This window comes from Triturus cristatus, chromosome 3_2, assembly GCF_964204655.1.
Source record: "Triturus cristatus chromosome 3_2, aTriCri1.1, whole genome shotgun sequence".
NCBI classification, from domain to species: Eukaryota; Metazoa; Chordata; class Amphibia; order Caudata; family Salamandridae; genus Triturus; species Triturus cristatus.
The window spans coordinates 585,716,248-585,739,594 of record NC_140584.1 but is presented as its reverse complement, the minus strand read 5'-3'; the positions used below and the strand labels follow the sequence as shown (position 1 = coordinate 585,739,594).

Genomic DNA, 23,347 nt, shown 5'->3' with positions numbered 1-23,347 from the left:
TGATCTGCGCTCTCCCATGCTCTGCACGTCTGTCTGCCTCTTCAAGACATTCTACTCTCTTCCATGCTTTACGTCTGCCTACCTCTTCGCACATCTTTTCCCGAGGTCTGCCCTCCCATCCTCTGTATGTCTCTCTGCCTCTTCCCTTCAGTCCACTCTCTTCCATGCTCATACAGCAAATGAAAGCACTCCAAAATAAACTATAGTCTTCAATTCCACTAGCACAACTAGAAATATTAGAGTCCTCAAGGTCTGTAGTATAGTGGTAGCCTCATACTGATATTCCGTCCATTAAATAGACTCAGACACATTTGGTTGTAAAAGATATAATCAATGTTTATTCTTCAATCTTGAGATAAAACAATATCATACGAGTCCAGCCTACATATTTCGTCCCAACAAGGGACTTCATCAGGGCTGTGGAAAACATATACGAAAATCTATTTACAATTAAATATTATCACAAGAGCAAGTATATACAATATATCTACATTTCAAATACCAAAGTAACCGACAAAATGCCTAAAAAATCATGTGGGTTGATCATACCATCAACATCACCACTGGACAATTTCATAATATTTGTCTTTACTACTGCTGCCTTTATTTACATGTTAATTACAAGGCTCGGGACCCATCTGGTGTTACCCATTCATTAATATATTATACACGAAATAGTCAAGATAGATTCTTAAATCGTGTAAGTGTAACAGATAGCATATCCACCCAACTGTGTGTGTGTGTATATATGTATAGATATATATATAAATATATATGTATGTATATACATGTGTGTGTGTGTGTGTGTGTATATATGTATGTCTGTGTTTCAGAAAAAAAAAAACATAGTACAGATTCCATCTCAAAGTTAATCCTGCTTACATAGATTATGGCTAGTAACTATATAGTTTATCACCAGCATGTATTCCATGCTCTATAAGCTAGTCTGCCTCTTCCCAGAGGTCCGTGCCCTCACCCTCAGTTAGTCGTTCTCTACCTTTTGGGGTTACTTTCCAAATGGAGTCTGTTTGCTAGCCTTCCTTGATCACCCTTTCTCCCCATAGCAGCGCCTTCCTTTCCCCTTGACACCTAGACTATTGTAATTTCTACTCTTGTTATTTTTTCCCCTTTTTTCCTATCTATTACAACTGCCTCCACCACACAATCTACACATCACTTGCCCCATGGAGAGATTTTTAAAAGTGTTTTCTCTTTATCCCATAGTCCTCTCCGGTGGTCCTTGCTGCCGCAGATGAGGACAATGTCGCCTTCCGCAGTCGATCCTTGTCATGTGCTGCAGAAAATGCCTCTGAGGATTCATTGTCCATCCGGTCAGAGATGATCCAGCGCACAGGTACAGCAGCGAGAATCACCCACCTCTCAACCACAGTAGCGCTTCTCTCTGATTTTATGTATCAAAAATGAGCTATATTTGAGGGGGCTCTGTGTGGGCTTCAAAGAGTGTGTCTTCAGTTGTGTGCATTGGATGTGGGAGGGTTTATTGTGCAGCTATCTCTTTCACATTTTCCCTGATCTCTTGCTTACGCTCTCTCAATCTGTTATCTCCCACTTTCTCCTGATTCGGGTTGCACTTTAGGGTGGGTGGTCTCCGGAGTATTTATTTTCTATCCTATTTAAGATTATGGACCCAAACCGAGCTATGAGTGTAGACCGAGGAGAGGTCTCTATATGTGCTGTATGAGCTCTGGCTCTTCCTATTTGAACTTAACTGTGAGCGGGCTTTGTCTCGATGTTGCATAATTTATCTCCTGTCCTCCTGCATAAGCCTATATAGACCCTGGCTGACTTATAGAAGTGTGAACCTGTGTACTCGTCTGAGAGTCTATTTCCGTCTGCTCCCTAAATTTAAATGAGCAATGTGTAGTCAGTCTCGATCACACTCAATGGCATGGAGGTACAACCCTAAATGGTTTATATTCTATAGATGTTGTCTGTTGGCATGAAAGACACCATTTCAAGTTTTATTACATAACATTATAAACCTGAGCGGAGATGTAAGATGAAGAGTCTGTGTATCTGTCAGGGGGTCTGTTTTTAACTTTTATCTAAAGTTATAGCCTTTGTCTAACTTGTATGAGCATGGCATGGGCATCAGTGTCTCAAACTCCAGTCCATTGAGCTACTAGTTTTTGTCAGGTTTTCCGACTGTATGACGTTATAGTTTAATTCTCAGTTTATTAATTTACTAGATTATGTTCGTCGGCTTTATGTAGAGTCGTTTCACTTTTTGAATTAGAGCATGTTGGTGAGACCCAAGGTTTTGTCAAGTTTATTGCATTAGTAGTTTGGATTGATAGAGAAATTAGTCTAATAGTTGAGTTTTTGAAAGTTATCACTTCGCACCTTTGGTTTGTGAAGAATCTGCTTTAGATTTTGCTTCTGTAAGGATCATATCTTTGTTTTTGAGTTAGGAAAGATTAATCCTCATCATGGAATCCTCATTTTAGTTTTTAAAAGTCAGGCTATTTAAAGATGGGACTACTTCTTTTACCTGGGAGGACCGGCACCATTCCTCCTGCATGTAGCTTAAAAAGCTCCATCTTCACCAATTTCTCCTGAGTTCACCCTTGACTCTAGACTGTGCATAACCAAAAGTTTAGATCACATTTTATTATTGCCTCTTTCATCAGATGTATGTTGTGTGCAAGCGTTGGGGGTGGGGAAGGAATGTGGTCCACTCGGATCTTTATGTACTGACCAAAATGGAATCCACCTTTGTGTCGCCCTAATAATGTCCATCTGGGCATCCCACCCACAGTCAGAAAATTCCTTACTGGATGACCATTCCGCGACCGTCCTTGTCACCCTCATGTTCTCCAGGCGGGATGCAAAGTAACATCTGAAACTAGACAGTCTGACTGCATCATTTGTTTCGAAACAACCATGTTTGCTTACTCTGGAAGCAATTCTTTTCTTCAAAAGTGAGTGACTTGCTTAAAGGCTCCTTTGGGCTATACTACAGAGAAAGCTCAGTTCTCAGGCGAGCCTCGGAGCTCACAATGTAGCATTTCTATGATCTTGGAAAACCTGGGATTTTGAAAGTCTAAAACATGAAATCCATCTTTCTATGCCCCTATAAGTTGTGTACTCTGCCAGTGGAGGTTCAGTTCCTTTTAACCTTTTAAGAATTTAAGGAAAAGTTAGAAAATCTTCTTGAAGAAATACTTCAGTGGTTGATATGGGAAGCGATGACATGATTAACCTCTTTAGTTAGTATTGTTTTATTGTTACTACATTTGTTGTAATGTTCTTTCAGTTTTTACAAATTGTTCTGTTTTTGTATTTAGCTGTGTGGCTACACACACATTTGGGTTTAGCTTCCGCTTGGTAAAACTGGAAACTAAACAAAGGTACAGAGACAGAGAGTATAATTTAATAGATACAAGTGTGTGAAAGTCATAAGTGCTAATTCAATTCACAGAAATGTTAGGATAGAATACCCAATACTAAAATAGGCCTCTACTTTTGTAACATGTGTGACGATTCGTGCACTGTTGTGGGCTGCTGAAGCCCAGTATCAGACAAGTGCAGCGTGGAGGAGTGTTTGGCAGTGTTGTCTTTGTGATCCTATGTTTGATGTTTTTTAGGTCATGTGTGAACAGCTAGAGAGGTGCTCTTGTTATGACTTTGGACAAAAGCCTAGCAGTATTGAGCAGCAAAAGATGTTGAGAGAGAGAGAGGCATGCAAACTATAAACCTAATTTGCTGTAGAGATGTACCTAAATGGTCCGGTACAGCTAGTCGAGAGAGAGAGAGAGAAAAAAAGTCTTAATCAGAGAAGACCCATTGATCCACATGCCAAGGTACACAAGGCAGAGATGCTGTCAAATAAGTAAAATGTTGCTAAATGAGCAAAAATGTGTCACTTAAGCCATATCCATGCTGCTTTCTAAAGGCAAGAAACCACTTACTGTAGTGAAAATACACCTCATGCGAGATGTTGGAAGTAGAAGAGCAATCCAGGTTGGCAGTCTGAGCAGCAACAAAACCGTCTTGAAAGGCCCAGAATTGCACGCTAGCTAGGCTGAAGGAAGCCAGAATTTTGAACTCGTGTTTGCGCAACAAGCACCCCTCTTGCTTCCAAAGGCACACGATTTGAACTATATATTTACCAAGGCAATTTTGTGATGTGTCAACCGTTACTGCCTATAGAAAGTAAGCCTGGCAAAGTATATGTACACTTTGGGTCATGAAAGATTTGATAGGGTCTAGTGGGAGACCAGCTCCAACATAGACGCTTACTGTTATATTCAATAATTGTCTGTCTCTCCTTTTGTGCCCATCCGGGAGTAAGATATTAAGTATATTCCTTAAAATGTAACTTTTGTTGTCATAATGTCAGCCAGGATGGTTAGTAAGATTAAGCTTTATGCCTTGGGGAGCCTTGTATTATCTTTCAGTTGGGCAAAGATGATGTGCGTGCTCAGCCTGAAGTTTTTCCTAAAGTCATTTGTGACTTCCACAAATCATAGGCAATGCAATTTCCTGTCAATGTTGCTAATTCTAAGGCTTTAGCAGAGCATACTGTATGCAGGAAGTGAGGCAGGTTGTAGGGCACATCACAGAAAGCTAGAGGCCTGAGGCAAGCCCAACTGTTGTTTGTGCTTTGTAAACTCCAGGTATAGGTGCTTCAATGTTTAGGCTACTTGTAGATAAAACTGATATTCTCATGCCTATGTTTGTGTCGGTGGTGTATCGCTAAATCATGGGGCCCCCATGTGGAATCTGATGAGGGGCCCGAGTCTCCCATATCTCACAGAGAATCATTGACCTTGGCCTGATCGGGTGCCACCTGCACCGCAGAGTCTTGTTACACCCCTGGTTTGTGTTACCCGACAGCAGATTGTTGTCTTCCAGGGCAAACAAGCCCACTCCACGAGAGCAAAGGTGAAGGCGGCAGTCCTATTAGGGAACACTCCGATTGTCGAGGCCCATCGCGCTGCCACCTGGTGATCCTTGCACACTTTCAAGATGTAGACTGATGCCAGGGCAGAGCATTGGCTAGTACAGCCCGTCCTCTTCATCTGGGTCATGCACTTTGTTATACTGATCCCCACTCTGTTGAAATTCCAATGGTTCTGAATCATGGTGAAGATCCCATTATGAAGTTGTTGGGTACCTTGATTAGCGGTTCTCCATCGCAGCTATTGTGTCATACTGATACCTTATACACTCAAGCTCTCCCGAGGCTTCTCTATCGGAGACAATTGTGGCTTTCAAACCGAGGGCTGGACCTGGAGTGTACTGACCTTGCCAAATGGCACTACATAATTAATTATGTAAAATCACTGAGTGCAGAATCTTTTTAGACAAAAAGATAAAACCTTTTCTATTTTTTATTTTTCATTGTATAATTAGAAATATAATCTTTAATTGTTCTGGGATCCTACTTGACCCCAGTGAACATCCTAGTTGCTATACCTGTGTTAAGGGCACCCATGGTGGAAGAATGCAACTATGGGCAAGTAAGAATTTAGTTGTTTGAGTTCGTGAAAAGTGTTACTTTGTTGTTTGTGGTTGTGAAGACTCTTGCTTCGATTTTAAAAGTACATTTGTATAGTTGTTCCTTGTTAGATCCGGTATTTTAGTTATTGCTTTTCTGAAAACTGTTACTTCAGCCCTTGGGGCTTCAGAAGTCTCTTGTCTCAGACCTTGGGCTGAGATGGTTCTTGCGTCTCTTGGTTGTGGCTTTGGCAGTTGGTTACTACTGCTATTTCTCTGTTGAGGTTCCTTTAGCTCCCTAATGTTCTTCTATATCATATGGGAATGGTCTTGTTTGAGAGCTTTCGGGTTGCAATGGTCCTCGCTTTATTTATGACTTTTTCTTTATACTTATCCATTTGCTTACTTTCTCTTGTCTTGTACTGCTATTTTAAGGGCTATGGCGTATTTGTTTCTTAAACCTGTTTATTGTTTAGGATGTTTACGTAATTCCTTTTGGGTATTTGTAGGTTCTACCTTTAGACCTCATGACGCCTCCAAGAAATCTTCTGAACGGTCTGGAAGGAAGCGAAAGGAGCGGAGAACCACTGTGGTTGGCATCCCTCAGCACATCCAAAAGGAGCTGGGTAAGTGCTGCTTTGATTGTATCGTACAGGGAGACAAAGGGTATCTGTGTAAACTGGGAACAGCAGTGCATTTCGTTCTGTAGATATGTGGGGGCTCAACCATGGGCTACAGTGCATGTAATGTTGGGGGAGCACTTGCAGTGCCCTGGTGACATAGCGGAATGTTGTCTTTTGGGGTCAAACAAATTAAACCAACGCTTCGAAAACCTGGCTCGTGCCGGAGCACATCTGCTTTAAAAGAAAAATCTGCAAAATATGGAGTGACGGGTGTGAGAGAAAAGTGCGCTCTGCCCCAGGGCACACTTTGACTTTGGAATGTAAAGCAAAATTGCTGGTGATGCTGACTTGGCTAATTATTAACTGCAAATGGCTTTCAGTGTATCTGACCGGGTTTTAAATGCAATTGCTACAGTTGGCTAGATGGAGGTGTGCTGCAGAGCCCCGGTGTAAGCGCCTTCTCCTGTCCTATTGGGCAAGTACAGATTTGTCAAGGCCCAGGAGCAGGAGACCATACCACCATCATTGAATTCCCCTCTATACATTTTCTGAACTAGCGGTGTGTTTGTGTACAGCACAGAAACATGGATATGACTTGGTTCATCGTTAAAGTGCTGCTGGTCTCTCTTCAGGGAGCCTCTGCTGTTTGTCTACAAGGTGCTGTCCTGTTTTGCTAGCACTGTGCTAACTTAAACTGCTTTTCCTTCGTGCCTGGAGTGTCCGATGGAAGGAAAAGTGTGTGTTTAGGTTCTAGAAATGTGTGCTGGTGTGTGGCACCCGTGGGACATTTAGATCGGAGCATGTGATCACTTCCAGCATCAATTGTGTGCCTTGCCTTGGAAGCATTTATTTATTTATTCACGCATTTATACAGCGCATAGTTGTCCCAGCAGCAGGGCGTCCCAGCGCTACCCAAAGAACAAGTGCCTATAGACCACTCCAACAAACAGGAACAATTATGCCGAAAAGAGCCAGGTCTTTATAGCCTTTTGAAAAGCCAGATGGTTCTGAAGTCCTCTAATGGAGATCGGAAGGGAGGGCCGCCTGAACCTTAAAAGAGTGACCACCAGCTCTAGCTGTTTGAAATCGGGGGGTACAAACCAATCCCGAGTTGGCAGAGCGCGGAGGACGATTCGGAACATATTGGACTAACAGCAAAGGATGCTAGGATGTGAAATGTTGGAGGATCTTGCTTCTGCCTTGGCGACTGGGACAAGATGTCCCATGAACAGGATTCTCTTCCTCATTCTCCACGGGGCGGTGTATCTTGTGGGTACAGAGCCTGCTAGGGGGCACGCCACAGGGTCCACTACAAACCCTTCACAATATTCCTTACGCTTCGTATTGCAACCTGCTCTTGGGGCACTGTCAACGTACCCCCAAACTAGAACGCCATGCTGATCTCTGTGCAGGAAACCTAGCAAGTGCTAGAGAAAAGGAAGATGGGATGTGAAGCCCAAGACTCCAAAAGCCCCATATTACAGCAACTCTGTCAAAGGAACCGGGTTGGGTGCGAGGGAGGGGCAGGGGACGAGGGAGGGGCAGGGGACGAGGGAGGGGCAGGGGACGAGGGTGGGGCAGGGGACGAGGGTGGGGGCAGAGGACGAGGGTGGGGGCAGAGGACGAGGGTGGGGGCAGAGGACGAGGGTGGGGGCAGAGGACGAGGGTGGGGGCAGAGGACGAGGGTGGGGGCAGAGGACGAGGGTGGGGGCAGAGGACGTGGGAGAGGCGAGAGCCCTTTCCAAACAGAAAACAGTACTTCACTAACTAACTGAGGCCTCTGGTGCATGGCAAAGTCCTTATTCACCAAGCATTTTTGCTGGAGACTAAGAGCGGACAAGTAAAGTGGATGCTAAGTCAGAAGCACAGATCAGGGAGGTTTGCAATTGTGAAAGAACAACAATAACAATCATTGGCATAGCCAATATGTCTCGCCTTTGGGACCTTATAAGCTAGAGCTATTGGCTTTGCCAATATTTTTAAGCTATGTTGTAGAGCATTGTGGCTGCGGTGCAGCATGTTGAAAAGTTATAATAAAGTGTCATAAGCATTTTAGTTAGCTTTATGTATATCCAGGACGGCATTATGTAAAACTGAACAGCCCCATTTAAAAAATAATTAATATAAAAAATGTCTTCTAGTTTTTTATCTTTGCAATGCTGGCAACTTCTTACTGCCTATTCGATTGCTCGTTTGTTATAGATTTTATTGTTGTTGTTGGTGAAGGGGACATAAACAATGGGGGTTGGGAAATAGTACCTGAATTACAACATGAGCAGCGGATGGACACTAGGGGAGAATTAACAGATGCCAGATTCCGGGTGCAGACTTCGGTGGTGCTGAGTAATGCTGAGGTGGTGGTATGCTGGTGCGGAGGTGATGCTCAGGTGATGATGAGTGATACTGAGGTGGTGCCGAGTTATGCTGCGGTTGTGCTGCACTGGTTCTCAGGTGGTGCTGGGTGATGTTGTACTGAGGTGATGCGCTGATGCTGAGGTGGTACTTCACTGGTGCTGAATTGCTGCTGAGGTGGTGCTGCACTGGTGATGGTACACTGATGATGATGATAAGGAGGTGGTGCTGTGCTGATGCTGCTGTGCTAATTTTGAGGTGGTTGTGCGCTGGTGCTGAGGTGGTGGATTTGCACTGTCTACTTGTAGGATATATTGTTAAGTGACCTCACATTACATGCCCAGTTTGGAGAGCACGTGGAGGCTTCCATTGATATTGGTTTTATTTCACCAACAATTGAAACCTAAAAGAAAGCATCAAAAGTTTAAAGCGCACAACTTCAAGCTGCTTCCATTTTCATAAAACTGAGCAATAGCAGCATGTTTACCTCTTTAATCCGATCCAAATAATCGTGCTGTTAAAAGCACAGTGTAAATAGGTTGATCCTACTGTTGGCTGTTTTCTTAAACTACGCTACCATTAATTAAGTATATTATTTAAGGTTTGGACATTTGAGCTAATAAAAACCAAAAATGTTTTAGGATGAAACCCATTAGAGAACCAAAAACGCGAAGTTGAAACCTCCTGAGGGGTATACAACTTTTTCTTTACTTAAATATAGCCAAATAATGTAATAAGTAAATATACTCTAAAAAAGGGCACATTTAAGAAAACAAATCATAGGGAAAATGAGAGGATCTATCTTGTTTCTAGGAAAAATCCCTTCCGTGGCACAAGGCACTTATTGTGCTTTGCCCAGCAGTCCCAGGTTTCAGCAGACTAAGCATATAAATGTTTTAATCAGACTAACTGTGCAAACAGTTGCACACCTGAGAAGGCAGGCTTGTCTCTCCTGATAGATTATCAGCAGGCAGGACACACCGCTTACCTGAGGTGGGGGGGGGGTGGCAGAGCCTGGTGGGAAGAGGGGAGGGAGAGAAGCAAAGAAGGGCGAGCGACAGAGTGGCAAGGAAACTAGGGGAGAGAAACTGCTGAGTGGAGACAGCAACCGGTAGAGAGAGACTAGAATCCAGCACAGATGAGCAACACGAGATAAGCAGGAAATGAGGTTGAGCAAAAAGGTAGTGTAAGAGAGGTAGGTTGAGAGCGGAACAAAAGGAGAGGAATACCAGTTGGGAGGGAGAAAGAAATAGGTAGAGTATAGAAGGATAGGAAGAAAGAGTTACCCTGGAATTCGATGACTGGTTGTTGCAGGTAGAGCGAGGGGAGGAGAAGAGGCCAGCAGAAAAGGAAGGATTGTGGGAAGTAGGGGGCATGTAGAGGAAGGTATGAGGTAGGCGATGGGCACAGTGAGGGGGAGACAGTGGGGACCGAGATTGGCAGTTTCCCCAGAGACCAAGGCAAATAAGAAGAGTCATCGATCACGTTAAGCCATGTAGAAAAGAAAAAGGTGACCGGCGGCGTTGGTGGGGCTAGCTAAAAATACAGAAAGGGGTGACATGAAGGAAGATACACAGGCAGATAGACGGGGAGGGATGCATGCAGGGGTCATGCATATCTAGAGTGAGAGAAACCCTGGCAGGCAGGCAAGGACAGATGGGGAAGTTGGCCACAACAGTCACAGAAAGGGCAGAGACCGATTATAGGAGAGGCGTGAGGGACGCCCTCAAGCGGTTTGGGGTGGGGGTCAGATAAAGTGAGGGAGTGAGCCAGCAGAGAAGAAGAGAAAGGGAAGGGCATGCTCATGAGAGGCAGAGGGAGAACACGAACAGGCATAGACAGATGCAATAGACGGGGACAGAGAGGAGTGTGCAGAGTGAGGGAGGGTTTGTAGAGTGGCATGTAGCCATACATGGGCAAAGAGAAGCTTAAAGTTAGAGAGGTACACACACTTATGCTGATAGCAGAGGGTTTATAGACAGGCAGAGAGCGAACAGGCAAAGAACAGACGGGAACAGAGGGAAAGCGATACAGGCAGACAGATTGGCAGTGAAAGCAGAGAGGTTTTGTTGGGGAGACGATGCAGAAGAGTCATAAAGACTGTCAAAACATCGTAAAAAAATGTTCAGTGCACATAAAACCAACAAAAATGTTAAAATATCAGAATTAATATTACTGCGTTAACATTATAGCTGCTAAAATGGGAATTCGGCTGCTGCATCCCAAAAACAGACCGTGGACACAGCCACTGTCTCCCTTTCATCACAAATAATGCAAGGAAAAATTGTTTATAATAAACATTTTATTCAGGTCATATCTCACATAAAACGAGGGGGGTTGTGAGAGGAGGGAGTCGTTAGAGCAATACATTTGATGTACATTTTTAGAAAGAAAAACCATTGACAGATGTACAGACCCCTCTCCTTTTCTGACATGCTTGTATCAAACCATTACAGTGACACATATTAGATGCACACTGTAAATACGGCGTGCTCAGTTTACCCGCTGAAATATGAACAAAATGTAGGTGGGGGTGCTCATTCAAATTCTTGTGCTCTTATCTCCTGTCAGCTGGGTGCAGTTTAGGTGCATACCCCTCCCCCCTTACCCCACCCACCGTCAAAGGTTTAAAAAGAAAAAAATAACGTAAGCATTTTGTGAGACAAAAAATGGGCTCAGTCTCCAGCAACTAAGTATTTTCTGCCATCATAATTAAATCCTAACCAAAGTAAACTTCTGCAGATATGCAAACTTATTGTTAATGACGACCCCCCTGAAGGGCTATAGAGGCACTTCACACCTAGTTGTGTGGGATGTACAAAAATACAGTTAGTTTCCTGACAAGTTGGCCCTATAAGAAAGCATTTGCAATTTTTATACACTTTACACAGCAGTACTGCTGTGCTCTTACGATGCATTTGTAAAACGTGCCACACTTTTCAAAACAGAGATTTATTCATGATGCATTTTAAAGACAGGACTTTGAAGCACCGTGCAGGAATTCAAGTGGTGATACTTTTATGCAGAAATGGGTTGTTTGCTCCCATAAATGCTAAAAGAAAGGATGCCAGGTTGCAGAACTCAAGCACTAAACACTTGTGAATTACGAAATGCATCATCCGTGATCGCCGAGAGAGTGCAAGAGGCCTCCTGCTTGGTGTGCTTCAGTGGCATGCAGTTGGGCTACTTGATGACCTCCTTAGAAGCTAGGGCAGGTGCCGAAGGACTGGAAGGCAACATAGCTAAGTGGGGGAAGTAATCACCTGGCCGCCTCCCTATTGCCAAAAAGAAATGTGAAAGTTGGGACCCAAGTTCCCAACTTGTATGCGGCATTCATTATTTCTGGCTCGGCCGCGGCTAATGCCTCCAGCCACGTTGTCCTGGATGGCGGGCAAATGAAGGCGTAAATGCATGATCAGTAATTGCCGAGAGAGTACAAGAGGCCCTGTGCTTGGTGTTCTTCATTGGCATGCAGTTGGGCTGCTTGGTGATCCCGGAAGTCAAGTAAGGGGGGGAAAGTAATCACCCCACCGCCTGCCTCCCTCCCTTTCTCTAAAAAGAAAAGCAAATGCTGGGAGGCAAGTTCCCAACATATATGCGGCAGTCATTGTTTCTGGTGGGGCTGCGGCTAAGTCCTCCTGCTATGTCGTCCATGCTAACACCGGAAGAAGGCGTAAGCAAGACAGGCAGGCGGGGCAGAAGTATAAAACAAGAAACACAGCACTTCAGGAAAACAGAAAAATAGTGTAGAATACATCACGTATAACCTTCACGAAATCCGACAAAACAGCAAGATAAGGATATGCTTTACAGCTGTTGGCTGAGCTCATTTTGTACGGAAAATCCGAGAGGCAGCAAACGAAAAAGAGAATAGTTTGCCGAAACATACATAGCCAAAAGTGAAAGCCTACAAGTAAGAGGACCAGTAGCCATAGGTAGGAGCCACACCCCAAGCGGAGGGACACGCATATGGGGGATTAACCACAGAAAAGCAAGGATTTTCTAAGGGCACACAAAGGAACAAATGGAAACAGGTGGGCGTGGTCCAAGCCCACAGAGGAGATGCAGCATGTCGAGAGACCATGCATGCGCGCTGCCTAGGCTCGACCTGAAAAGGGAGGGAGTGAGAGCACGGGCGTGTTGCAAACAGACAACGATGACGACAACAGGACAATCTGCACAGCCCCAGTATTGCAAAGCAGAAAGGGCACTGTTGAGGTTGGTGAATTACTGATTAAACCCATAACGCTTGAAGGTATTTTATAAACACTTTAAGGTTTTACAACCCAGGGCAATTGCATAACAAAAGCATGATGTAATTACCATCCAGGCATGGCAGGGCATAATACATAGTCCGTATCACAAGCATTGCTGCAAAAGGCAGTCTGTTAACAGCAGGTTATATCCATTTGTTAGAGTTACCATCGTTTTCTGAATCGCTTTCAGATTTGAGAGTCCAGCATCCGTTCACAGCCACATGGAACACTGCCAAGTCTCACTACATTCAAAATCTGTGTACCTCTCCGTGCTCCCAACCACAATCTCTCACTGGCATCTTGAACAGTCTTCACCCCCTCTCGCCCCCACACTCACTATCCTTTCTTTTGGGCTCAGACTTTACAGCTTACTTTGCAGCCAAGATCACAGGCATTAAAAACAGCTTAGCCTTCCTCCACTAATCCCAGCTCTGTCTTAATACTTCAACCCTCTCTCAGCAAAAACAACAAAATATATACCCTCCCTCCCTCTGACTGCACCGGCAGAACATCTGTTTACTCCAGAAGCCCATATTCTTACGTGCAGCTTCCGACTTGTCAGTCCACAAATCATCAAATCTATTGCTCTCTCATATCATGTGCTAACTTGTTTGACATCACCTTTGAACCTCTCTTTCAGCACTGATACTTACCCTCCATGCTTCAGACCTGCAGTTGTCCTGCATCTGTCCAAGGAATCTAAATCCGACCCATCCACCTATGCAAACTGGTCCAGTCTCTCAACTTCCAAACTCTCTAATAGCTATGCCCATCCCTGCTCCCTTTTCATGACATTGGTGGACATTGTCCCACTCTGGTTTTTAAACCCGTGTGAATGTGGTGGGCTAATGCAAGTATTCCCCGCACAGCCTGAGAGACCTATGTTTTGACACCATGTGTAAAATGTTTATCAAGCATTTGCTTTTATAATTGCAAAGGGGTTTTCAGCCTTAGCCTTGCTCTTTACAGGAACTGCTAATGCTGAGGGGCTCACACAACCGCTCCCTGTGACCATATTAATTCAGAGGCCTTCCCTGAAGTCTGCTCTGCTTCTCCTAAAATTACTATAGCGTCTTAGTTGTCCCTGCGCTCTCAGGGATGCCCTATATCATCCAAATTATTTATTTAGTATGTGTTAATAAATCTCGGATCAAGCATTAAACACACGATTGACGTCCATGATCTCATTATTGAATATAACATTGACCTACTTTTTATAACAGAAACGTGGATCAGAGACTTTATTGGCCCTGAAATGGAGGCATCCGCCGCAGATGGATATTACAATTAGTCATGCAGACCTCCTCGATCGGCATTGATTTGCTGCAGGCGTTGCATAGTGTTATAGGTTCACACCGAGCCCACACCTAGGGTTGAAGCCCTTGCACTCAACATTAAGCTTGGTGTCACCAAGGATTCTAAAGCCACACTGATCGATAGCCCCCTTCCCTCTAAAGTCATTTGATTATCATCTGATTGCCAGTCTCATGCTGTTCATTCTTCTTTTCAATAAATTAATGTTAGTGGGAGATTTCAACGTTTGGATCAATGACTCAAAACCTCCTCAATGATCTAAGCTCTCAATCGAATACAATCATGTCATGCTAAACAAGCCCGCAGATGTGGTTTTAATACGATTTCTCCTGATATGTACACCGAGGATTGAGTCCTTTATTTTTCCCTGTTGTTGGTTTCACTGCGCTGATGGAGAAATTTAATAAAAATGTTTTAAAAAAAAAAAAAAAAGATGTGGTTTTAATACATTTTATATATCTCAAAAGACCATGGACCAGTTCAAGAGTGAGCAGATCCGCAGCTTTTTGGTAGCTTCTTAACTGTTCTTTGTTTAGGTGTATTGAGAGTGGTGTGGTAGCAGTTGATAGTTGGATCACTCTGCACTAGATACCACCATCCATCAAAAATACACCGCCAGCCATAAAACTAAACTGGCTTAGACTGGATATGCTTCTGGGCTTATCATGGCTAACCAAAACTAAAACCGTACCCCATGCCTGGATTGCAACATACTCTAACGCAGCTAAATTGAGTTATTAAGAGGCTCTCAACTTCTACAAGAGACTCAAACAGACATAGAGCTCAAGCTATTCTAACAAGATCTCGGAATGATCATATCCCACCAAAGAAGATGTTTCCAATATTAAACGTTCAGCTAACCCAGAGATGGCCACTTCCTTTATTGCAGGGACTCGATCTATTTGTGGCAGTCTTTGATTTCTTCCCTCAAAAAATGTCAACCAAAACACATTCTCACCTCTTCGCAGTACAACCAGGTGAACCAAAATAGTAACGTACTTGTATGTCCCGTAGGGGGCTCTATGGTCTCTAAGGTCTGCTCTTCTATCTCCGTAGTAACTGCAGTGCAAATGATATCAAACATCCATATGACCTCTTCCAGATTTCTTTTAAACCTCTACCCTTTAAGGGTTTGACTACTTCTAGATCCAGTTGTTCCTAAACTATGCGCCCTCTGTAATATTTTGCTTGACTCCGGCACAGTTTCTAGTTCCTGGAAATAGGCAATAATTTACTCCACTGTTGAAAAAGGTTAATCCTACTTCTGTATGTTGCCTAGCTACAGACCAATATTCTTACTTCTGTTCAGGCATAAAGTGTTGAAAGCATTGCCGACTTTCTTCTTATACAATTTTCAGAATTGGACAACATCTCCCACTCACATCAATTAGGCTTTCATGCACCATTCAGCACTAGAACGGTGCTGGCTACAGTAGCAAATGACTTCGTTCTGTGATGTCGTACACCATATTCGTGATGAGTCATTCCAATTATACATATTTTATTGCCACATAAGTGGTTCTCGATTACTCCACTTCAGAGGGCTGAAAGGTTAAGCCAGCTCACAGAGCATTGAAGCATGTGACCTACAGGTTACACATACATTTCTGCAGTGATCACTCAAGCCACTTGAGCTATCGTCCAGATTCAAGAAGCTTTGTATGCTGACATTGACAGGATTGTGCATGACTTCTGCACCTCTGCAGTAAAAGATTTCAGAACCACTACGAGATCTCCCACCGTGACAGGAGAGATGCCGAGAGCACCTGGTGGAGGACCCGCTGACCAGAGCCACTGAGCCCGAGGCAGTGCCTGTGTACTTTTGCGATAAACACCTCGAATCAGTGATTGGGAACCCTGCACTGTGCCAGGCCCTCGGCTGCAGCCAGTCCTGTACATCACGCCTGGCAGGACATGGGTTGTCTGGGTATGAGGTAGCCGCGATCAGTCCTTGGGAGATTGTGAAAGATATTTGGCAGGCCAAGATATGCTGAGTGCCAACAAGGCCAAGGAGTAGCTGTTCTTGCTCAGAACACACCGTCATTGGGGTGTGCCAGAAAGTACAGCGACAGCCAGGAATCGTGCTCGTCACAGCCGTGGTGCAATCCTACTGGCTGCGAAGCACATGCTGATCCGACGTAGGTCCCTAATTCAAACCCTAACTCAATCTTGATTCTCCCACCCCCTTTACTCACGGGCAGCCGTTGAACGACTTCTTCAGTGTACGGCTAAGTTACAGACATTGAGACATCAGTTTAAGGAGCATCATTGCACTACATATAGGATATACAGAGCTCTGTAGGTCCTCCACACGGACAAAGGCTGGGACAAGCCCTTTCCTGGGCTGGCAGATATTTAGACACACGTCTTGTGCCTATAATGCACTGCATGTCTCCATAGAGCGGAGCAGGGTCTGTACGTGCAGGGATAAGAGGATAGGAAACGAGTATGAGACCGGGCCAGTCTGTCCTGCTGCCCAGCAGGTAGCTACCTGAGGATGCGTCTGGATATTCAGTGGAAGCTACCGCTGTTCCCCAGCTCTGTTCTTCAGCGGCCTCCAAGATGGAGTGAGGTATTCCATAGAGAAAGGTGGCCGGTCTTAACCACCATATCGTAGTTTTAAAACTACTGGAAAAACCAAGCCACATACGTGCTAACTCTCATGGTGCCACCATGTGACACACGATCTCTGCTCCCTTCACACGGTCTTCCGGTAAGGAGCCAATATCACTCGGTGGCAGGGAAAAGAATCTGAAAACCACTGTAAATACTGTTTTTTTAGCTCGTTTTTCGAGGCTTTCAACTGCAGATGGTCTTTTAGGAGTGTGAAAATACCCCAGGACATCGGCACCATCCTCCGGAAGCTTTTTTGGGGGCGAAGTGGCATGGGGGCGGGTGGGGTTTAAAAGTACCTCCTAGGTACTTCTCAGCATGAAGCCCCGCCCCTCCTCACACGGTGACATTGTTCTTCAAGTTGTCAGGTATTAAGCCAGATATTCCTATTCGGAAGGCCCTCCTGGGTCGGTAGCCACTCTGCTTTAGGTGGGAGCCATTCAGCATTTATGTGCAAATATCCAGTGGGCACAAGGCCACCGCCATCCATTGTAGAGGTCGGTATGTCACCTGGATATATACTCATGGCTCCATGAGGAGGACTGGCTAAAGTATCTTAACAAGAGCCCATGAGGCTTCTACGCACAAGACTGTTCCATAATCATTGCTAGACTTGGACCGCTCAAAGGGGAGCCAGCAGGAACTGCGGGGATATTTTTTGCATTTGCAGCTCTTTTCGCCACCTGGGTAGGTTTGCGACTAGTCTGCTTTGTGATGACAGCGATTGCCGTTAGCAGGAATCTGAGATCCTTTTGAAAGGCGATGGGAAATGAAAGAATATCAGCCAGGGGGTAATCTGCCCTGAAATGATTTAGATCCGCACAAGTGAGATCCCTGAATGTCACATATGAGCCCTGCAGAAAGGGCAGAAATTATTTTTCAGCTAAGGCTGTTCTTCACCACTTCCTGCTGAATTGGCGCATTAGTTGATAATCAACTTAATCTCAAAAGCATGATCAGCAACATCACACACACAAACCTCCTCCTCGGTCACATGTGTCCTCTCCAACCATCCATGGCGAATAAGTCATCTGACTCTGCCTCAAAGCAGGGCGCTGCTGCTTGGCAGCTTGAGGTCGGACCAGGTTGAAGGAAACCAGTGCTTCTCTCCGGTTAAGCAGTTTTGAGATGAAACGTGGTGACAGCTGAACCACTGTTCGGATTTCTGGGTGCCCTTAAAGGGAATTTGGCCTGTCCTGTGACAGAGAACTGAAGGTCTGCTTGATAATTGAGACCACTTTAATGCTGGAGTCGGCTACCCAGTCTTGCAGATCGAAGCGCCCACTAGACCGATCATGAAACTTCGGGGTGGATTACGCTAACTTGACTTCAAAGATCCCAGAGGTGCCTTCCTTGCTGACAATAACTTGGATGGCCAACTATGCAGTGTTCGCTTCCAGAGAAACATTAATTTATGAAATTATACCAAGAACAGAGAAAAGTCAGGCAAAACTCCCAGAGGGCCTTATATTTTTTATTATGTGTTCTACCCAGTGGTTCAAACTAGAGTTACAAAGAATATACAGTAAAGAATACCATGTGGGATATTTGTTCTTCAGACAGATCCAAACTGGTGATAAATCCGGAAGAGAGGTAAAAAACAGCTAAGATTTGATATTTTTCTTTATAAACTATGGGGGAGTTTCGGCCTCGGAAACTCAGCGCGGTTTGGCTTGTAGGGATGACACCTTAGAAATTCCAGTGGAGTGCAAACAGCAGGTATGTACGGCGAGGAGAGCAGGATGTTGGCAAAGAGACGGCCTGTTGAAGAGAAAGTGTGCTTGAGCTATTCCATAATTCCACACTCCAAACTGAAGTGCCCTTCACAAGTTCATACCTGATGATCGGTTTCACACCTGATCCTCTTTCTTTCTGGGCCAAGGGGAAGGATATCATCTGATCCTGGCGGTGGGGTTTATACTCGGCCATGTGCTCCTAGATTATCTAAAATGTGAGCGTGCCCCTGATCCCTAGTCTGTAAGGTTTTACGCCATGCCATCTGTCTCTTTCTGGGTTGGGATACAAAGAAAGGGAGGTGTTGTGGTTAACTTTTTCCGTATAGAGCCCCCTGCAACTCAAACTTCTGCCAAGCTGGGCTGATGCCTTGGACCGGCCATTGACTTCATCCTGAGATAGACCTTGTTGATTCACCAAGGCTTTAACTCTGTTACATCAGCATTAATGAATGCCACTCTTGCCAGCTACCCCCACTCCCACTTAGCCGACTGATTTACTGCAGGACTACGTTACCTTCTCACATTCGGTCACCAAGAGTCTGCCGCAGGTGGCAAGCAGTGATTTACTAAAAGACCAAATAAAATCTAATCATTGCATGACTGGCGTTGCATGCCCAGCCAGGCTTCCCTCACGGAGTTCCAGCACGAGAGGGCAGGGAGAGCCTCCACTTTGACAGGCTGAGCTTTTGCTCCCAGCCCTCCCTCTGTTCCTGGACAAGGGTGCGAGTGGCGGAGCTCCGCGGTGCGCTCGGTTTTGAGGTTTCACAACTTGCCGGCCACCCATGGACTGGGATGGGGATACTATGGCTGTGAGTGCAAATCCTTGTCTGTTTCACTGGGATGAGTTTGAAGCCTCGAATGCAACTTTAAGTTGGGATTCCACACCTGTTTAAGCAGTGGAAGCATAACCGCTTATGACTATGGTAAGAACTGAAGGGTAGTGTGGTATGCAGGGGTTTGAAACTGGACAGTGAGGGTGCAGAACAGGCACCATGGCTGCCAGCATAGTGAAAAAAGTTCACTGAGGCGGTGTCCGAAACCCTTTCAGAGGTTCACGAGGCACGCTGCAGCTACTGGGCGCAACCGTTGTGTTTGAGGCCTTTAACGCCTGATGTCCAAGGGCTTGAGCTACTATGGATCCCACTCAACTGGGCCAATTCGTCCTTCTGCACTGGGCTCTCAATGGTAGCTGTGGTTCGGAAGGATGGGTGAGGGAGGTGTATGTAGAGGTCTGGGAACATGACTCAATGTGCAAACAATATGAACAATAAATCAATTTCCGGCCAAATGCTAGATTCAAATGCAACACAATCCCCCTCGAAGTAAATCATGTACCACCCTCCTTTATATAAAGTGTTCAAGGTTATTCGCTATTTACTGTGGCAGAATCAAGGAATGCAAGCTATCAGGCCATAATAGAGGTCTCCCTTTTGACCCTTTTGGAACTCAGCCAGAAGTGTCTATGGTGCAGCAGCACCATTGGCAGCAAGTTCTCCCAGGGCCCAACTGGCCCAATTCACGTCTTAATCACTCTTGCAGCACAGAAACGCTCAGCGATGCAGTGGGTCCCTTCAGTGCATATGCATGAGTCCTGCGGCCCATGTGTCCGCACCCGGCGGCGTAGGCTCTCTCTCCCGAGTGACGCTACCGGAGGTCTCCCAGATGTTGTAGTAGCTCCCTGCTCGCAAAGTAGCAGAAAGTTGACTTTGCTCAAGTGGGGGGGGGGGGGGGGGGGACCCTTCCTTCAGCTCACTATTGGGGCCAGCAAGGGTGTGATGCCTTCCACAGCGTCTCCTGCAGTCCTCAGTGGTGCGTCCAGGGCAGTTCCCTCTCAGTGCGGGTTCAATCCGCAGATCGTAGCCTCAATCTCTCCTTCGGGCAGCGATATAAATCCTTTGATAATGTTGTTACTGCCAGCCTCTACTGGCATACGGGGTTGCCGCGGTACGGGGTTATCTGTTTGTAGGCTCCCCACTGTGAGTGTTTGATTGGTTCTGATGCTCCGTCCATCACCACCCCCTTTTGTACTGCTTTGTTCGCCATAAGTTGGCAGGGTATGCTCAGACGCGAGTCCCTTGCTCACTTTGCCACTGGATTCAAGCAAGCCTGGCTGAAGACGGCTGAAACGCCAGAAACTGGTCCTAGGAAGCTTGTTTCCGGTCCAGGGAAGGCATGGCTTGGCAGTTCGGGCTGGACTGTTCCCATGAGGCAAAGGGTCAGACTGATTTGCATATGGCCATGTCTGAACTGGGGTGGCAGAGTGGGCTAAAGAACGGTGATGGATAAAACCCAGATCTGTTGACTGAGTGTGAGTGTTTGATTGGTTCTGATGCTCCGTCCATCACCACCCCCTTTTGTACTGCTCCCCAAACACACGCATCCAGGCCCAGACAATCTCAAGTCTTAGCCATCCTTGAAGCAGTAACTTTACTGGTGTCCCTCTCTGGCATACAGGGTCACTGCATTGCGGTGGTACCGGCGAAGCAAGACCCACACGGTGCTCAACAAACTGCTCAGTCTATTGCAGCCCCTCTGGGTCTGTGAAGTTTTATGTGGGGGTTCTGCTTCCTATGATTTTCTATACTTTTCATCTTCCTTCATGAGAGATTTCTGTCACAGCAGGCACGACTCCGGAGTTGATTGTCCACAACATGATACATGGGAGTGGCTGGAGTTCACACCTGGATGTCAGCCACAGTGATATGTGCATCAAAAGACCCATAGCCCTAATCTTTATGATTCTCTGACCATCTCCCTCCCTGTGAAGTGTCCAGGCCCCTTCCTTGTGATTTATCGCTGAATCAAAGAGCAATCTTTTGAAATGTAAAGGTTTTCTCTTCCTTTTCACTCCAGTGTGTCCCCACCCAGCTCACAAGAATGCAACAATACACAAATCAGTCTGTGAGGAGATTCCGCTCCTCCTCATGTCTTTACCAGGCAGGCCTGGACGTCCCAAAGTTGAACCCAAGGTCATCCATACAATGTACCATTGCAGGCACACCCACTCAGTGTTCACTCACACTGAGCAGCATTAATACCTCTATGCATTGTATGCGTATACCTACACACACATGCATTCAGCACACACTCTCAATGTGAGTACACAGTTCAGCACCAAGGCTTTTCTTTATTTAACCAGCATGTGCTCTTTACAGACACACACAATCCGAACACTCACGATGTGCGTGCTGTACAACACTTCATCCTTCATATTGTACTCCACGCAAGCACCCATACACTCAGCACATGCTTTATCCACACATACACTGCATAGCACTACATCTCTCTTGTGATGTATTCCTCTCAGCATACATACACCCTGTACATGTACTAACCACACATGCACTGCGCAGTACTGCTCCATCTTTGTACTGTACCCTTCTCAGGCACACGTACATCTAATGCAGAATCACTACTCCTGTCCTGCGCAGCACTCCACATCTTACCTAATGTAGGCCAGGGGTGAGTTAAGCACGCCGCTACGGGCCTGTAGGCCTCCTTTCAGTGACATAGGGTAAAACAATTCTGTTTGCTACTACTGATCACTACACGGCAGGCTGCCACCATCGCGCTCATGCTGCTTAACTCCTGGTGCAGGCGGGAGCCTTCCACCACTATGAGGGTAGCACTTAGGGCACCCTTCCTGGTCCAGTAAGACTCCAGTTTGTAAGACAGGGCTATGTCATGGTGCACACACATGATCCGTGTTCGCCTATGACAAAAACAGTATTAGGGATCTAGACCATATAGTTGGGCACTCCGGGCAGGGGTACACGTCTTTGTCATGCAGAGGACTTTTCCGTCCCAATAGGTGGCATTATCAAGGGACAGTGAGTCGAAGAGCATACTTAAGCTGTCTGGAGTAGGGTGATGACATGAGGATGTGTGAGTGAGGGGTAGAGGATGCAGTGAAGGCATGCACCGCTGTGTTGGCACATACTGGAGGAGAAAATCATACACAGCCTTGCAAAGCATTGTGTGGGTTTGATGAAGCAGGTTAAGTGCAAAGTATGTGAGCATGGTGCTGGCAGCAGTTTTGCTATAAAGAAAATGTGACTGTTGTGTAGAGAGAGAAAAAATAAACAGGTTGCATATATTGTGGATGTAGTTGCACATGTGGCGCAGAAGGCTAAATATTCTCACCATTGATGTGTTATTCTGTGGTACTTGGAGCTACTTAGAATTTGGTCATGAAAGACGTAAAGGACACAAAGATCTGTAAAAGATGGTGTAGAGGGGATAAGAAAACCTAGTGGAGTAAATATCGCCAAAAGGGATGGTGCGTTTGTAAAATAAAATTGGACCCAAGGCCGGGACTGGGGGTACCCTGATTGGTGGCAGGGGTTGAATGGGGGGGGGGGGAAGGTACACCAGGACCCTGCCTGTTATGGAAAAGGCTATTTTGTGGTGAAAGTTGGGTTGATAAAGCGAAGAACATAGAAAGGAAGTGGTTGGAAAATAAGAGACTTGTTTAATGGCCAGTTTTGGAGTGGAGCTGACAAAATCCATCTTGTAGATAGGGGTTTCCACACCATGCCTGATTTTCTGGATCACTGCTGACTGCAGCAATGAGTTCCAGGTGGCTTTGCTGTTCACAAATGTGTTCCACGTGAATATCCAGTGGCGCTGGAACAATTTTCCGAGTGGGGCTGGTGCCATTCATGTTCAACCTCACTGAAGTCCTAGGGATTGGGAAAAATCCAAAAGTCACACAAACAAAGTGTAGCAAATGAGCCACACCCATTCAGCAGGGGAGTGGTAAGGGTGAGGTATGTATCCGGTGGTGAATTTTGGAACACACTGTTTTACTAAAGCATGGTGTGGTAGCCCACTGTCATTGAGAGACAGCACATTTTCCTTGGAAATTGCCACTAAATTTGCGTAGATATGCAGTTTTACCTGTAGAACTATATAGCGCACAAACAATATGTGGAAATCGGGTTTCAGCGAATATTTATCATTTTTTCATCACCAAGTAAAATGTCTCGAT

General features: G+C 45.5%; 1 protein-coding gene across 3 annotated transcripts in view; it reads left to right on the top strand.

Moving 5' to 3' along the window:
- NHSL3 (NHS like 3) overlaps positions 1-23,347 on the top strand; it is a 353,065-nt gene that overhangs the window by 222,027 nt on the left and 107,691 nt on the right. For all 3 annotated transcript variants that reach the window (XM_085648381.1, XM_085648382.1, XM_085648383.1), the window contains exons 4-5: positions 1,225-1,354; positions 5,973-6,089. In XM_085648381.1, the coding sequence (XP_085504507.1) occupies positions 1,225-1,354; positions 5,973-6,089 (247 nt within the window). The remainder of the gene's footprint in view (positions 1-1,224; positions 1,355-5,972; positions 6,090-23,347) is intronic.